This window comes from Aquila chrysaetos, chromosome 4 (genome assembly GCF_900496995.4).
Source record: "Aquila chrysaetos chrysaetos chromosome 4, bAquChr1.4, whole genome shotgun sequence".
Classification (NCBI taxonomy): domain Eukaryota; kingdom Metazoa; phylum Chordata; class Aves; order Accipitriformes; family Accipitridae; genus Aquila; species Aquila chrysaetos.
This window is the reverse complement of record NC_044007.1, coordinates 58,714,550-58,731,272: the sequence shown is the minus strand read 5'-3', so window position 1 is coordinate 58,731,272 and position 16,723 is coordinate 58,714,550. Positions and strand designations below refer to the sequence as shown.

Sequence of the window (16,723 nt, the reverse complement as noted above, 5' to 3'; positions counted from 1 at the left end):
CTTTCTTATGCTGCGAGTAAGGTGTTCATGCTGTTACTATAGATTCAGCACAACTTTACATTAATTTTGAAATGGTTTAAGAACCAGTTTAAGTAAATGAATAATATGTTTAAAGAAAACTCTCTTTTTAATCCATCGCGTTCCAGCTTGCAGTACTTGTTTATTCAGTACTTTAAGTTACCACTACCTAGGAACCTGTAACGCAGATTCCATGTTACATCATGTATCAGTGAACTAATGCAGGGTTGTAAAGAAAAAAAATTCATTAAGTTAATAACAAAAATCTATTCTACTGTTAATGCCAACTCAAATTTTCAAATGGGAGCTAGAATCAATATTCTACTTAACTGGTAAATTTGGTGAGAAAATTGGTATGATGCAAACATTGCCACTTAAATTATTAACAGTCATCTTACTGAATATGAGGCATCACTGCAGACAGGTGGATTCTTCACACAAATACTTCATGTCTGTCTTACTGATTATAAGACATGCATACTCTTCATCTAAGCCATACAATGAAAGCAGTAAAGCATGAACTTCTATTATCTAGTTTTGAGGGGAAAAAAGTTAGAACAAGACAGCTATGAATAAAAGTCAGAATATTCAATTACAATCCCAGGGACAACTGGTCTTACATCAAATGCCCACTCTTTCATTAGCTTCCAAGGACCTTTGTTCCCACAATGCCTTTTCTCATTCCCAAAGATGCTACAATATAGAAAGCTAACATACTTCACGTATGTAAGATACATTACCTACTAACCTCATAGTCAACTGTGATAGCCCTGTAGCCCCCCAACTCCTCCACAAATCATAGGAGCAAGAATATAGCAGCATTTCACCTAACAGGCATTCCTACCACAGAAATGCCCAAGAATCTTTAATAGTCTACTTCAAAAAGCCACCACTGCCCTCAGTAACTTACTTTATACACCAAAAAACCCTCACAAAATTCTCTTTACCATTTTAACCTTTTATATGTTCAAAATAATTTCTAGACAACCAGGCCTTGATATGCACCTTTACTAGGTTTTCTGAACACTAATTAGTTTCAGATGCCAGGGCAACAATCTCCAAAACACACTGAAGCACGTGTACAGAATGTATTATAACTCCATTTGTAGTCAATGATGTGAAAACTTTTACAAAGCTGTTGAATAATTATGATTACTAATATCCCAATTAGGTCGAGCAGGTACAAAGACATCCTCAGTGTTAGACACCGAATGAATTTTTTTAAAGAATTTCTTTCTGAATTTTTTCTCTGACTGGTCTTAAAACCAACAAGTAAGATTACTATAATTAAAGAGATATCATTGGGGGTTTGGTTTGGTTTTAAGTTTGCCTGCTTGGGATGTTTGAGCCAATCTTCCCAGTCTGAAACAAAGGATTGCATCCAACAGGAGAAAATTGAAAAAACTTTCAAAATTGACAATGACCAAAATGAGAGAAGAATTATACCCAAAACTAATTCTGATTCTTTTATCAAAAGCATCATGGTTTAAACTCTTAGTCAAATCTGCAGTCTTTGAGAATTGGTCAAAATTGTTCTTTTTCTGTATCCCTAAAAGATGAAGAGACAGAGATCAGGGCTCCTTCATAGTAAGCACTGGACAACTCAAAGCAAGATCATCGCGACTACAAAAGTTTAATTCATAGATGAAGCAACCTTGGGGAAAGGAAACAGTCTCCTTTTATGGACTAGGAATGGAAGCAGTTTGAAGTGACTTCCTCGAAACTTTTGAAGTCCCACTGATGTTCTCACTTTGCAAGTAAAAATACATTGGCTATGCTCCAGCTCTTGCACCTTCATTACTGAGGAAAAAAACTTCACACAGAACTGACGAATCAGCTATCAGACTTGGGCTTCCACTGAAGTACTCCTTCCATTGAAGTACTCCTTTCCTGTTCCTTGCCTTCAATGCCTCACAAAAAAAAAAAAAAAAAAAAATCCATCTTCAAGTTTCTATTGCACACAGTAGAGCATATCTTTTCCTAGAGATAATTTGCTTTACCCATATATGACAAGGTCCATGTCTTGAGATGATAATTATTGCCAATACAGCCAATGACTGTTGTAACCATACCAAAGTAGTACGGGAGCACTTAAATTGGGGGGGGGGGGGTGAGGGGAAGAAAAAAAGAAAAAAGAAAAAAGTCATGCACAATTTATTCTTCAGCAAGTAGGTTAATTACATGTCATGTAGTACTAATAGAAACTTCTGCTAAACATTTACAAAACAAGAGCCTAAGGAGTAGAACAGCTAAAATATTAGAAGATTACCTATCCTTCTTACATCACCTGGAATCGCTTTGACTTATCTTATGAATGCAAGTATAGCAATATAATTCACACCCCCAAACAACTGCTGGGACAAGTGCTCTAGGGATGTTCTCCAGCACAGAGTCTGGTCATGGAGTTACCAGCCTGTAACTTCCTCTTCACACGGCAAAGAAAATCATAGTTATTAGAAGAGAATCAATCAAAATGGGTGCAAATAGATGCCAAAATATTTAGCATCACCTGCAAACCAGGAGTCCCTTGGATGATGAGGGCAGGTCATTTGCGCATGCTCGTTCTTCAAAATGTGTTTCTCCCTTATATATATTTGCACACTTATACACACACACATGCAAGCACAGTTCAGCAGAGTATCCACAGCAGCACATTCTGCGCCCTTTTCCTCCCTTATGTCCAATCCAGGTGGCAACATAGGAAAGAATGCATAACCATTCCTCCCAGTGTGAGCAGAGTCCCAGACAGCATGCCACAACAATTCTGAATTTAGACCAAATAAGCAATTATCCAAAATTGGGGTTTCTTATTGCAATTCAAAGGCACTCTTTTACAAAGACCACTACTTACGAGGAAATTCTCTGTGACAATACTGACAGCCGTTTTAACTCCTTAGGCACAGAGAGAAACAAGGCATCTTTTTAAAGAGGCTTGTCTTATTAATAAAGAAGAAACAGAGGCTGGTCCAGCATCGAAGTAATGAAGGTTTAACTCTACAAGATTGAAATTTAAAGGTAATATAATCTGGAATAAATTGAAAATCACAATCAATCTTTGACAAAAATTTTGGATGTGTACAAAGAGTTAGTTTATCCTTATGGAAACCAGCATTATGAAGACTCCTACCACAGGAGGGACTGTCATCTAACCTTGTGGAAACAACTACTAAAAATGGCCCAATGGATAGTGAAAGGTACAAAATCACATAGCTCTTATTAACAGATAGGGATACTTCCTCCTCAGTGATCCAGTTCATTATTAACAGAGAGCCATCTAAAGACAATTTCTACTGAGAAACCAAGGTCCTTGAGAAAGAGGTAATGGTTAATCAACCCCTCCAGAAACTGGTTCAGAAACAACTACCATCAAGTTGAGCATGTAAGACTAAACTGCAGAGCTTATTAAAACATCAGGTTTAAGTGCATGGTCAAGAACAGCTGCTAGAGTAGTAAATGTACAGTGAACATGACTTGCATGAACAACAAACCACAAGCCTTCTCTTCAATAAGTAAGGATTTAGCTACATTAACACATAACATGAAACAACAGAAGAGAATCCATAGAACAGCTGGAGCTAATAACCAGAAGACCATACTACCTGCATCTCACAAGGTTTATTCTAGACTAGCAAGGGGCAAGGACAACTTTAGAACAGAGGGAAGCTGGAAGATACTCAACTAGGAAATGCAAAGGCTTTGAAGACAGTAACGTTGAGTTTGGTCTTTTTTCCAGCTCTGGAAGAGACTTCTGATTGTGCTTCTAAAACTGAACCAACATAGGCTTTTGGACACTAATGTCTTTCTCAAATGAAGCATCCAAGCCTGTTGAGGTAAGGCGGGAGGCAGAAGATTCCCTCCATTCCAATTCTGTATTCAGGAGAAGTACACAGGCATCACATCAACCAGGGAAATGTGCAAGCAACATCTGGCAGAGAGAGGGCAAGAGGAACACAGTTACAGTATCTAGCAGACAGGAGCTTACGTGTTGATGGGAGAATAAGGAGGTGGCAAGTCTTCTGATGTCAAGTTTAATTTCTTTTAGTAAATCTTCCCTTCCTGGTTTTCAGACTGCTGAGAAATGAGGTTTTATGAAGAAACAGCAGCTTTAGTATACTTCAATATAATACTGGTGGCATGTATCAAAGGCAATGCACTGGGTACTGGGAGGTTTTTCCTCCCAGTTTTTTGAAAATGCAGTTAAACAATCAATCTCATATTGAAAGGAATTTCACTCACACTTCTACCAACCTGAAGAAAGGAATAATGTACATATGCTATGACAGAACTATGCTGTCAAAAAGCTACATTTCTAGCTTAAGGCAACATCAGACATACAGCTCCCTGCTACAGAAATAAAATAGCAGACAGAACCAAAGCGTACAGAGACACAGTAACAATGGGTAAGCTGATTGTGGAACTGTTGTTCACTGAATCCTACAATAAGAACTGGAAAGTACTCAACAAAATTGGAAAGAAGACAGTTGCACAAAAGTTTTGTGTGCTAAAAGAGCACACAGTGAACTTTTAGAGTTTGCTGCCACATGAAGTTGTGGAAACAAAGTGTCAAAAGGGTGAACAGATAAATTCGCAAACAGGTCCATGAATGGAAAAAAAAAGGGGATAGGTGGGAATCTACCTCCCATCCCTAATCCAATGACTGCAGATATTGAGGAAATGCAAGCAAAGTGAACCAAAGGCAGCAGCCAGGCTTATGTCACCTCTCAAAGCAACATCTTTTCACCACTGTTTGAGACAGAATACTGGGTTAGATGAATCATTCTGGAGGGCTGAAGGTAGTGTTACTCGTGTTTAATTTACAGTGTTTGACATTCTTAGAGTTAAAAACAATGCTTATGCCTGCCACTGAACTGTGTAAAAAGTTAGGGGCTGATTGTCAAATCATGGATCTGGTCCCAGCTTTACCAGATGGAGACATGATATTAACAGGTCAGCTTCTGTACTGCAGTCGCTCCCCCTGCTCCCCAAATGACACCCCCCAAATTCGCATTGCCCAAGAGTAGGCAGCTTGACGTCTTACCTACAGCAAGGAATCCTCCAACCAAAGACAGAAATCAGGTAGAATCAACTGTTAACACATAGATTTTATTTCTGTATTTACAATGCTTAAAATATAATATATCAGTATCTAGCTATGCCTAATAAATGCAAAAATAGAAAACTTCCCTTTTCAACAAAAGTGCAGAAACATAAATTAGAACATGATAACTTTAAAACATACAATGTTATTTCTCAGTGTTTTTACTATGAAAACAGATTTGTAAAACAAGCACCACAATTCATCTTACAGAAGACCTTCCATCAAAGCAGCATCACAGGGCAAAACAAGTAGGATGTTAGTATGGAAAAATAGTAGCAATCTTTGAATATTTTAAATGGCATAAACTGTTATAAATTATTATAAACAGTTATAAAACTGTTCTGACTAGTTTTTTGCGATAGCTTTACCACATAGCCGAATATTAACTGAGCCATATTTGGTTGTCAGCACAACGAAGAGACCTTCAAATTTTCCTTCTGCCTTTGGCTTGAACTGGACTGGCACATTGATGTAATGATGGGATCTGTAAAAAAGCAATTATGTGCAGACTCATTGTTAATAAACAAGTAAATGCTATCAGACAGAGACATTCTTGTCTAGTTTTGATTTTCACCAAAATAGTGTATTGGACGTACACTGGATCATCAAGTTTATTTTTATAGATTTGATTATCTATTATTCTTCTGAAGGACTTGGATTGTAAAGGTCATTCTTTCCTACTGATCATACAAAGTGCTACAATACTTTATTGCTGCTAGTTTACCTAGATAAGTTTGGCCTGCCTCTTTGCAATAATATTGACAGTGCATAAACTATATTTAGACCAAAGTTACTACATTTCTTCCCTTCAGAAGTCATGTGACAAGTACACTAAAATTTGCAATCATTTATGAAATTCCACCAGTTTGAAGCTAGTAAAATAATTTCAATTACTTCTAATTGCCTCCACATTACAAAATATTTTGCTGAATCATTGCAAGTCGATATGCCCATCCTCAATCAGTATGTAAAAGCATACTGATTTTACATTACACCTTTTTAGGTTATATAATTCCTCTTCTGTTCAGATTGCATAAAAACATACCAGATGTAATGTGTGGCTGTCTTAATTGTCAAAAGCCTAGAGTGAATGTTTTAAAAATATAAGCTACATGAGCAACAAGCTGGAAATGCTGAGTGGCAGCCTATTGGATTCCATGGCATCCAATGGAAATACCCAGCTCTAACAGACAGGTAACAGTAACAGGCACATATTGGAATAAGCAAAAATGAACAGCATCACTTAGTAAGACAAAGAAAGAAAAGACAGCTTTGTTTTCTTTTATTGTAGCTTCTGTTTCCTCCCCTTCACAGTATTTAGCATTATCCAACATCCTCTGGAATGTGCTTATTTTCCCTGCTTTTTCTTATTTTGTTCCTACCTCTTCATATTCCTTTCCCCTACACTAATCCAACCTAGCATAATCAGTCTGTGCTCTTACCCTTCTCCTACAACTGGAAATCATAATATTGGTCTTGCATATAAGACTGACTCCAGCCTCATTTGTTTAGTATCATCCTTAGTGCTAAAACAGTCACACTAACAAATGTATTTTGATTTTTTTTTCTCTCTTTTTTTTTTTTAAAACAGATCCTGGTCAATCAAGCAACTTAGGAGTACAGACTTTCAGAATAAAGACTGGTATGCTACTGTATTTTTTTAATTGGGTTAATACAAAAACAAAGCACTAATTATGTTGTACTGAACTACAATCAACGATACAGAAAACGAGTACAGCCAGATCAGAGTTTCACGTCTCATACTTGATTGCCAAGTGTTGTATAATAAACCTGGCATGCTCTGTCTCTTTATCCACCTATAATATATGGGATAAAGATATTTACTCAGCTTTATTTTTTAAAAGATCCATTTTTTTATCCTTTTTATAAATTCAGAACATCAGTACGACTAATCTGTAACAGATGCATTATATTAGAAAACACAAGTTTTAGTAAGAATAAAGTCTGAAGCTGCATACAACCAGGCTGCCTGAGAATTTACAAAAATAAAAGTAAATTCAGTAGAAAGTCAGGAGGGATGCACAAGTCTGTATCATCTCCAAAATAATATATTTATGCTTTCTTACATATCCTAAAGCTTACTCAAAAAGAATAATATAACCAAACTCAAACTTATACTATCAAAAACTTATCAGTAAGTTATGTATCGCTCTTTTAAAAAGATGGCCACATCTGGCTGTCAAATATTAATTTCCAGAATAGGTACTATATGACCTCAGTGATACTAAGGCAGAGCATAGTTTCTTAGCATGACAGCTATATTCAATTCCATTTGACCTCTAAATTCAGGTGTCCATTTGGTTGGTGCTATACACATTATCGTTCTTCTCTAAAAGCAGAATTAGTCAGCACCTCTCCTATGAAGACAGGCTGAGAGAGTTGGGGATGTTCAGTCTGGAGAAGAGAAGGCTCTGGGGAGACCCGATAGCAGCCTTCCAGCACCTAAAGGGGGCCTACAAGAAAGCTGAAGAGGGACTTTTTACAAGAGCATGTAGTGATAGGACAACAGGTAATGGCTTTAACCTGAAAGAAAGTAGATTTAGATTAGATGTAAGGAAGTTCTTCACTGTGAGAGTGGTGAGGTGCTGGGACAGGTTGCCCAGAGAGTTTGTGGATGCCCCATTCCTGGAAGTGTTCAAGGCCAGGTTGGATGGGGCTTGGAGCAACCTGGTCTAGTGGAAGGTGTCCCTGCCCATGGCAGGGGGGTTGGAACTAGATGATCTTTCAGGTCCCTTCCAACCCAAACCATTCTATGATTCTATGACATTACTTAGAGTTAGTTTTGTAGCAGTCAGTTGATTTCTCACAAGTGGTATAAGGCTCAACACAGTTGAATTCTCATGCTTCCTAATCCAAAGGGAAAGATGCTATTTTCATTTTCTTCAACTAACAAAATGGGAAAGTTCAGACTCCAGCTACAACAGCTCTTTGGGCTACTACATAGCACAAATGTTCTTAGAAATGAAGCAACCTGGAGGATTTTTCTCAAGTACAGTAGCCAAAAACTAGTTAAGAAGAATAGTGTCAGGACAACCAGAATTCCCCTGCAATTAACTGTTTTTCTCTTAACAAAGAGTTTTACTTCAAACTTTTCACTATTCCGGCAACGAAACTAGTCTATGAATACTATATGCCCTTTACAGATTGTTGCATTAGTTTCAAGTTGTATTTCTGAGAAGTCAGGTATGTCTGAAGCATACTTCATAGACAAACTAATACAGTAGTCCTCTAAACACCACAGCAGCAATAGGTAAGTTTAAAAGGAACAGCATGGGTCAGCTGCATCTAAGCCATAGTAACCAGATCTATTGTCAATGAATAGTGATTTCCCGACACCCAAAGCGGTGGCTACTGGAAACAAAAATAATTAGTCAAGCAAAAAACAGTTTTGCCTTTCAGCAATATCTGAAATACACACTACCCTGTAATCAACTTATTTCAGATGGCTTCTGAAGGCAATACAATAGAAACGCCTTAGTTTTCAAAGGCATAACCTGGTAGTCCTTCCAGAAACAGAACTTAGCCAAACATTTTTAAAAAGTCACATGTTTAATATTTCATCCACATGTTTACATCACTTAAGAGTCATCTTGTTAAAGGTACTCTCTTTGCAGTAAAAAAAAAAAAAAAAAAAAATTCTACTCTGTCAACAAATGGAACTCCTCTTTTGAATGTGAATTCCAGACAGAATTCCTTCCCACCCATTCTTTGCAGGACTTGTAATATTAGCTAAATGACATCTCCGTGGTTAAAAAACATAATATGCACTTTAAGATACTTGAAGATTATTAAAATTCTTTTTTCTTTTTGGCTACAGTTTTGGTTGCAAGATACTGTATTTGGATAAAGCCCATTACTATTTTCAACTGAGCAAACTGTGGTGAAGGAACCAACAGTGCTACATATCGGTACTTGTGCTGACATAACCATTTGAAAAAGAACTGGCAAGCCACTATACCAACTTCTGAAGGTCAGACTCTTGATATTAAATACAAATACAAACTCGCAATTCCACTATCCAAATTTAAAGCTTGATTACACAGGATTGCTTTCAAATTTGGCCCTCAAAATGAAGAGCATGCAACAGACCATGTTTATTACATGACACTTTTCTGATTCAAAAATATAGGTAGGTGGTACTTTCTATTTTTACACTCTTATTTACAGACTAATATTCCAAGATACAAGATCCTGCAAACATTTTTCTTATCCAATTACTTTTGAACACTACTTTGTAAGACGTCCGGTTAACCTAGTTCAGATGGAAATAGTTAACATTGGCTTTCTTGAAATCCTCCTTGATGCTGTTCTCAAATAAAAGCCATTTAAAGAAGTTCTTTTAACACTTCTTTAAAAGCATCTATCCAAGTCAAGTAATTCTTCTGTGCTTTGTGCTCTTAAATGGGAGAACTTCTTCAGAGAGCTATGTTGACTTCAGACAAATGAATTTTAAAAAAGCTAGGAAAGGCCAGTATTCACAACTGGAAAAATCACAGCCAAACTTACTAGAAAAAAACACTGTGGAACATTATTGGAAGGTGCAGTATATTTAGTTGATAACCTTTAGAAATGGTAGACTGAATTTTAAACTTAAGTCTACTTTGGCTGAAAGCAACAGGAGTTTATCATCTCTCACAGAAAATATACCAAATAGCTTTTACAGCATTCCTGAAGAATATTTTTGAAATATCCGAGTGTCTTCCAGTGAAGTTACTCATCTTTTTTTTCTGGGGACAATCAAGTCATCCTGTCCTTTGCAGCTATACAGCCTCAGACAGACCTAGCTAGTGGTCTTTATTTGGATAGATTTTATCTTGGTTACTCCCTCCATAAAAAAAAACCCTTCTGTGCCATCTGATGTGACATATTTAATAAAAAGATGCCAGTTAAATAGAAACACTGGAACGCATACCTAAGTGGAGTTATAACACTTTGCACTGAAAAGTGGCCTTAAGAATACTTTGAATACCTGCGGATAACACCACCACAGCCCTGTCTTTATAATAAATACCAAGTACCATTGGCAGACCCCAAACTAGATTTGGAGCCAGAGTATCTAGTTCCATTTACGATTTTGCTCACAATTTCTGTTCTGTACACCCTTAGCTTCCCCGTCTTTAAAACCGGGACCTGTTTGAACACTGAGAACACATGCTGTATGACTTTCAATGAAATGGTTGCATTTCTGTGTTCCTGACAATCCCACTGTTACAGATGAGCGCGTGAGATGCTATACTTCTTGAAGAGATGACTAATAGGACTGTCAAACACTTGCTGTAATGAACTCTGAAGATGACTGAGTTTATTTTGAGGGACTGTTACCACCAACTTGAAAATTCCTTTTATGCAGGTAATATGCTGAAATACTTGGTATGACCAGGCAATTCCACTGGATGCTCAAACCTTGTATTTGCAGAGAATCTTTGATGCAGCTCTATAGGTTTGTCAAATTAGAAGCATGATGAAAGCAATTTGCTTGGTCTGTTGTGCAGAAAGTATAAATGGAAGGAATGACTTGATTGTGCACAGCATGCCAAATGGTTAAATGAAGCATTAGGCTTAGTATTAAAAGCAACAGCACTGTTAGAAACAATTTGCAAGGAAGAAATTGGCAGATGCAGAAATAACTGTGTGGGCTCATTCTGCTTCTAACCAAGATTACACAGTACAGCTTAGCAAAAAAACCCCCAAAAACACAAAACCGCCCCCCCCCTCGCCCCCCAACCAAAACCCTTTAACTAGACAGCCAGAATGTTGGATATTTATATCTACATTTTAGTACTGTAAATATAGAGAAGATATTTATCTTACTGAATCAGTTGTTTAATTTTTTTGTTGGGAGAGAATGTTAGCATATGCATTACCCACCTTAGAGAGTACTTCGAGTGCTTGATGTAGAAAGGCTCTCCGGGACTTACAAATTTCAGCTGCAATTTAACACAAAATGCTTAAAAGCACACTATATCTAAGCCTATCATATCCAATTTATGACACACTTAAGATAAATCAGATCACTTACAAATACAGCTTTACACAGACCCAGGGTTTAAAAATAAAGCATGTTCACATTTGTGCATAGTAAGAAAAATTCACATCTCAATATTTTAATGAAGTTTAAAAATAAAATAAGTTAATCAGGATAATAACAAATCTATTCAAACTATAATTATTATTTTTTCAGTTGCAAATATATTACAAAAACACTCAGTGATTCAGTCAGACAAAAGAAAGAAAAATTACAGGAGAGCAAAATTCTTCAGATATAATACTGACTTTTGAAACTAACAAACTAAGACTTGTACTATTGCAATCTTCTGTCAAGAGTAAAAAAACAGTGCAGTTGAACTGTTGGAAGGACTTAGGAAAATCTATTTAAAATAAAGTCTGTCAAACTTACCAAGTGTGTTGTAAAGGAATTATTCCGCAAGTTGACCTTTAATGTGCATGATTCCCCAACTCTAGTTGGAGGAAAAGTGTACAGGTCTTCTGGGGCATATACCCCTCGAATTACCTCATTTTGCCTGATTTGAAAAAGGGATTTAAGATATTAAGACTTCCTACTTATATGGTCTAGATATACTGATTGCATACTTCAAGATAACAGGTGTATTTTCTGAGACTAAATCAGGAAAAATGGGAAGATCCTGAAAGCATCAACTCTCTCACCTTAAGTCTTACAGGCATTACATTTTAGCCAGAAAGAATAATGAAAGCATCACCGTGGCATAAATATATGTACATTTACTTATATGCACTTTCACAGTCTGAATTTTTCCCCCATATGCTTTACTAAAGAACCAGACTCTTCTCAGAGATGCCATGTTTAAACAAAACATTTTACTCCCCTGCCATATTCACATCATCCCATAGGAAAGGAACTGGCAATTAAGTTAAGACTGAAGAACAGCAAGGTTAAGACATGCGGTACAGTGGTCTTCTCAGAAGTGACTTCACAGTTCTATGGAGTCCCCAAAAGGGGAGTACACAAAAAGTATACACAAGATTCTACTGCTGATACCAGTCCATTTACAACAGCAAATCACAGTTAGGCAACTTAGAAACCCAACCGAAAAGAAAAAGCATGGGAGATTAAGCAATACAAAGCCATTAAGAGGTTTGGCAAGTCTGTTTTTTGCTGCTGTTTACTCTTTAACATAGGATAATTCAGGTCAGAAGAGACTCAGGAAGTCTCTAGTTCAAACCCTTGCTCCAATCAGGGTCAGCTGTGAGGTCAGACCAGCCTGCTCAGGGCTTTGTCCTGTCAGATCCCGAAAACCTTGAAGAACAGAGACTGCACAGCCTCTCTGCACAGCCTGTTCTACCACACAGCTGTCCTAATGGTAAAAAAGGTTTTGGTTGTCAGGTTGGTTTGGGTTTTTCCCCCCACCTTTTACCCAGTTGCAGACTCTCTCCTTTCAAGTTTTGTCCATACATACCCTGCTTTAATTGTACGTGCTTCAGAGTAAACCTTCATTTCTGGTATGACTGGAAGCTCAGTTTTTGTGAGGGCACTTGCAGAACCTTTCACAATGGAAGTTTCATTTTCTGTTTTACTACCCTATTGGCAAAAACAGAGAAGCCCTTAAACTTTGCATTCCAAAGTATTCAAGTATGCAAACATGTAAGTCATTTCCCTTACCCAATCCAAGACTTTAAATAAAAAGTATAATCTTTCAGGAACAGTAGAGTCTGGATCATTGAGACAGAAGCAATGATTTAGGACGAATACTTTAACAGGCTTCTGTGTCTTATGAATACTTAATTTGTTACAAGCCAGTTCACAACAAACTAGCACTGCAGGTAGAATCTCGAGAAGGCTGCTAGCAACAAAGATTTTACTAAAAGCCAAAACAAAAAAAATTCCTCTGCAGATATTCTGCCCATATGCCTCAAGAACAGCAAAGTTGGCTAAACAGCTGCTCAGAAAGAAGGAAGGTATAAGTCATCATTATAGTTTGAATTCTCAGAACAGCAAAAAACTTTGTAGTAATTTTGTATTGTGAACAACACATCCTTCTCAACGAAAGGTCTCTCCAGAGAAAGAGAGAATCTGATAATGCATTACATGGTAATTGTTACATTCAGAAATTAGGCCAAAATATTTACCATCATCAAGAACCCTATTCAGCGTATTCTAACACAAGGAGACCAGATCACCCTAAGGGAATACTTTGCCAAATAGCCAAGTTCAAATTCTGCATTGTTTAACACACCTAGCTAGATACTGTTTGGAGTCCCTTGGGTCACAACATCTTGAACAAAGTTAAAGAACCAAAAGAACCTCCTACACTTATGGTCGTACAACATTATCTCAATTTTTGAAACAGTGCTGATGTTTTAGACAAGCAGTTGATTCCCTTACGCAGAAAAGATTAAAAAAATAGATTCATCTTCAGCAGAGCTACTATGACAAACATGTCTTTCAGACATTCATTTCTGCTACTGAAAGAGCTACTAATCAGTCTGTCAGAAAGAGCAGCAGCCAAAAAAATATAATCTTAATTTTAAAGAATATTTTTCAGTGTCAAATAACCCATGAACCACAGTAGAACCCAATACAGAAAGAAAAGAAAGGATTTGTACAGGTGTCTTGTTTCAAGAGCTTTTAATTTTCCGTGTAGTGAAAAATGATGGGTGTCATGCTTCAGTGTTATCATTCAAATTCTAATTTATCAATAAAGCAAGTTTACTGCATGAGAATAAGGCACATTATGGAAAACAATCAGAAGTTCCCCCAGTCTTTATAAGGGCATCTTGAAGTACTGCATGCTTTATTATAGCCCATACTGCCTTTTCCTGTTTCAAATGAAAGCAGTATGTTAACACAGTCCAATGGTTACAACTGAGTGCTGTTGTTCCAAAGCCACCTCAGGAGCACAGAAATTTGTTTAGCTTTAAAATTATTTTGCTCACAGAGTTTAAAAAGATTTTTCTTCCTCTCGCTTCTGGGATACCCAAAGAAGATGAAGCTTTGTAATGCTGATAATAATAATCAAACCAGGACTCTTAGTTAGCAGTATGTTTTGTGTTAAGTAAATTCAGCTCAGTTTGCTGCAAAATGATACATTAAAAAGTTACATAGTTAACACAGCTGAAGTACACAAACCATGTGAACTAAAGAATGGTACACACTTAACATTTGTAGTGTCTTCAAACAACACCAGAGGTTCTTTATGAAGACCTCAACTTTCTATGTGCTAAAGGAACAATCAGAACACAGGTGCTGTCTCAGCCTTCCGGCAAGTTCTTGCTAGTTCCCCGTTTCACCCAGAAGGGACCAACAATTAGACCAAAATACCAATCCAAGACTTACGTGCACAATGGTGATACCCATTCTTAGCTCAAGAATCTTAGAGCAATACCTGATAGCAGCCTAACAAATGTTTCTCAGGAAAAGAAAAAAAGGTGAGTTTGGCCAGTATTCGAGAAGTTGGGGCTGCAAAGCAGATGTAGAATCCCCCCTTCCTTTGCCTCTATGATCAGTTTTGGAGACATGATCTTCTGAGCTCCTAACTATGGTTTCCAGTGGTGGGGACTGCAAACACGTGCAGAGCATAAGCAAAGTCACAGTTAATTAGTTTTTCAGGAAAAAAAAAATGGAAGTGGTAAGTGCCACTGATTTTCCTAACTTCACCTTGTTCTTTCAGTTCTTTCCTGAGCTCTTCCAAATTTTTCATTTCTTTTGAAGTGGTGCTATAAATAAATACCACTCAGTCACTCTGAATGACAGTCAGTCAGTCTTCCCACTTGATTCTATCAAAAGTCACATTAACCAGAGCTGTAGCCCTCTGCCTCAGCAAACCCAGCAGGATCTGAGTCCTTTTCAATGTTGCAGTAACACAGTCTAAAGTCTTGATCACTAGGACATGACAGATGATAATTGGCTTGTCTTCTTGACTAAAAGTGGATCTGATTAAAAAGCTGCAACAAGCTAAGTAAAGATTCTCTGTTGATCCCTCTTCCAAACAGATGTATAGTTCCTTACCTAGCTGATAAACTATTTCCCTTCCAACTCTTTTTCAAAACGATCATGACACATTTCACGTATTTTCTACAAAATTTTTCCTATATGCACAAAGAGATGTTGAAAAGATCTAATCGTTAACAGCTTTGAAAAAAAATCAAGAACAAATCTGACACGGTAGTTCAAAAACATTAATATCAACTTGTGCTGCTCAAAGATTTACACAACTCTGACAACTAGTCACTTTTTAAGAAGAGAATTCTTCAAAACTCTAGATTTCTGATAAAGAATGCATCTTCTCTCAATTTCAACTAGCTTTAAACAGACAAATGACATAGACATTTTCCTCATTTTAAGGAAAATTGTGTTCAAGAATTAGATGAAAGCTGAATAAAAAAACCATCCCAAATGAAACATTATACAGGTCCAATTCTTCATGCCAAAATTAGAAGTTATTTAACATATTCTTTTTTACTAAGTCCCCCTTTCAACACAATTAACTACTGGGAAAAACAAAGACCCTATAAGATAAAAGGTAAGCTACCGCAGCAAGAAGGGTAAGTAAGGTTCCTACTACTGAAACAGGCTTGATACTCTAAAGAAAGATCCCAAATCTTTATTTGGGCTTCTTAGAAAAATCAAGTCAAACTCTGAAGAGGACAGCAAAGCTTATATAGCAATCACGCAATACTGAACATACGAAGCTCTTCACATTCAGCTCATTTAAGTAATCATTAGAATTAATTCTTCCTAATAGTAATAGATTGTCTGTCCTATGTAGACTCCTCTTGTATGAATGGTGAGGTAGGAATTAAAAGCAAGGCAAGGAGGGAGAGCACAGAAAACCAGTTGTAATTCCCAAACCCCTCCTTCCAAGCCTCACCATAAAGTTAGAGCTGAGGAACAACAGGGGAGCAAAGGAGCACTCAAATCCAATTGCTCCCTTGTACAAATCTCAAAATCACGCCCACCTACACTGTTACTCTGATAAAATACTCAAAACAGATTCTATCAGAAACACATCCATATCTCCAAGATGAATATTTTAAAATTCCAATATTGCATTAAGTTACATATTATAGCAAAAGTCAGTTACTTTGCCATCTATTTACAAAACCAAAACCAATCCACTTAGTGTCCGATAGAAACAAATCTTGCATCTACAGAAACAATTCCCACAGAAGGCAAGTTTGTCTCTTTCTGAGCAAAATAAAATTTTACGTCTTAAATGGCAAAAGATAACATATTATCACATAAGCAAGATGAAAAAGGTACTTTTGTAACATAAGAAAAATGGCAAAAATATCAGCAGGGGTTTGTTTTTTTTCCAGCATATGCCAGTGCATATGAGAGAGTACTGTATAATAAAATTAAGTTGTTATCAAAACTTTGTGCTCAGGACAGTGTTTATAGCATTTATATACTCACTGCTCCAGAAAGCTGAAATCTTAATTTGTGTTTCCAACTAGGTTTTTCAACTGGGTGACACTCAAGGTCCCAGAACTGGGAGTAATCCCCTTTATCTCTAGGCAAAAAGATTACAGCAACCTACAAAAACAAGAGAAAAATTTTGTAGAAGCTTATTAGAATAATCTATACATCTTCACAGTTTTACCTACAAA

At 36.9% G+C, this 16,723-nt stretch overlaps 1 protein-coding gene across 1 annotated transcript in view; it reads right to left on the bottom strand.

Moving 5' to 3' along the window:
* Positions 1-5,105: 5,105 nt before the first annotated feature.
* Positions 5,106-16,723, bottom strand: part of LOC115340061 (centrosomal protein of 192 kDa-like) — a 90,967-nt gene continuing 79,349 nt past the window's right edge. Inside the window, exons 49-53 of the mRNA XM_030010851.2 lie at positions 16,530-16,649; positions 12,574-12,695; positions 11,535-11,658; positions 11,006-11,064; positions 5,106-5,600 (exon numbers count right to left, since the gene is read on the bottom strand). Of these exons, the coding sequence (XP_029866711.1) occupies positions 5,462-5,600; positions 11,006-11,064; positions 11,535-11,658; positions 12,574-12,695; positions 16,530-16,649 (564 nt within the window). The 3' untranslated portion in view covers positions 5,106-5,461. The remainder of the gene's footprint in view (positions 5,601-11,005; positions 11,065-11,534; positions 11,659-12,573; positions 12,696-16,529; positions 16,650-16,723) is intronic.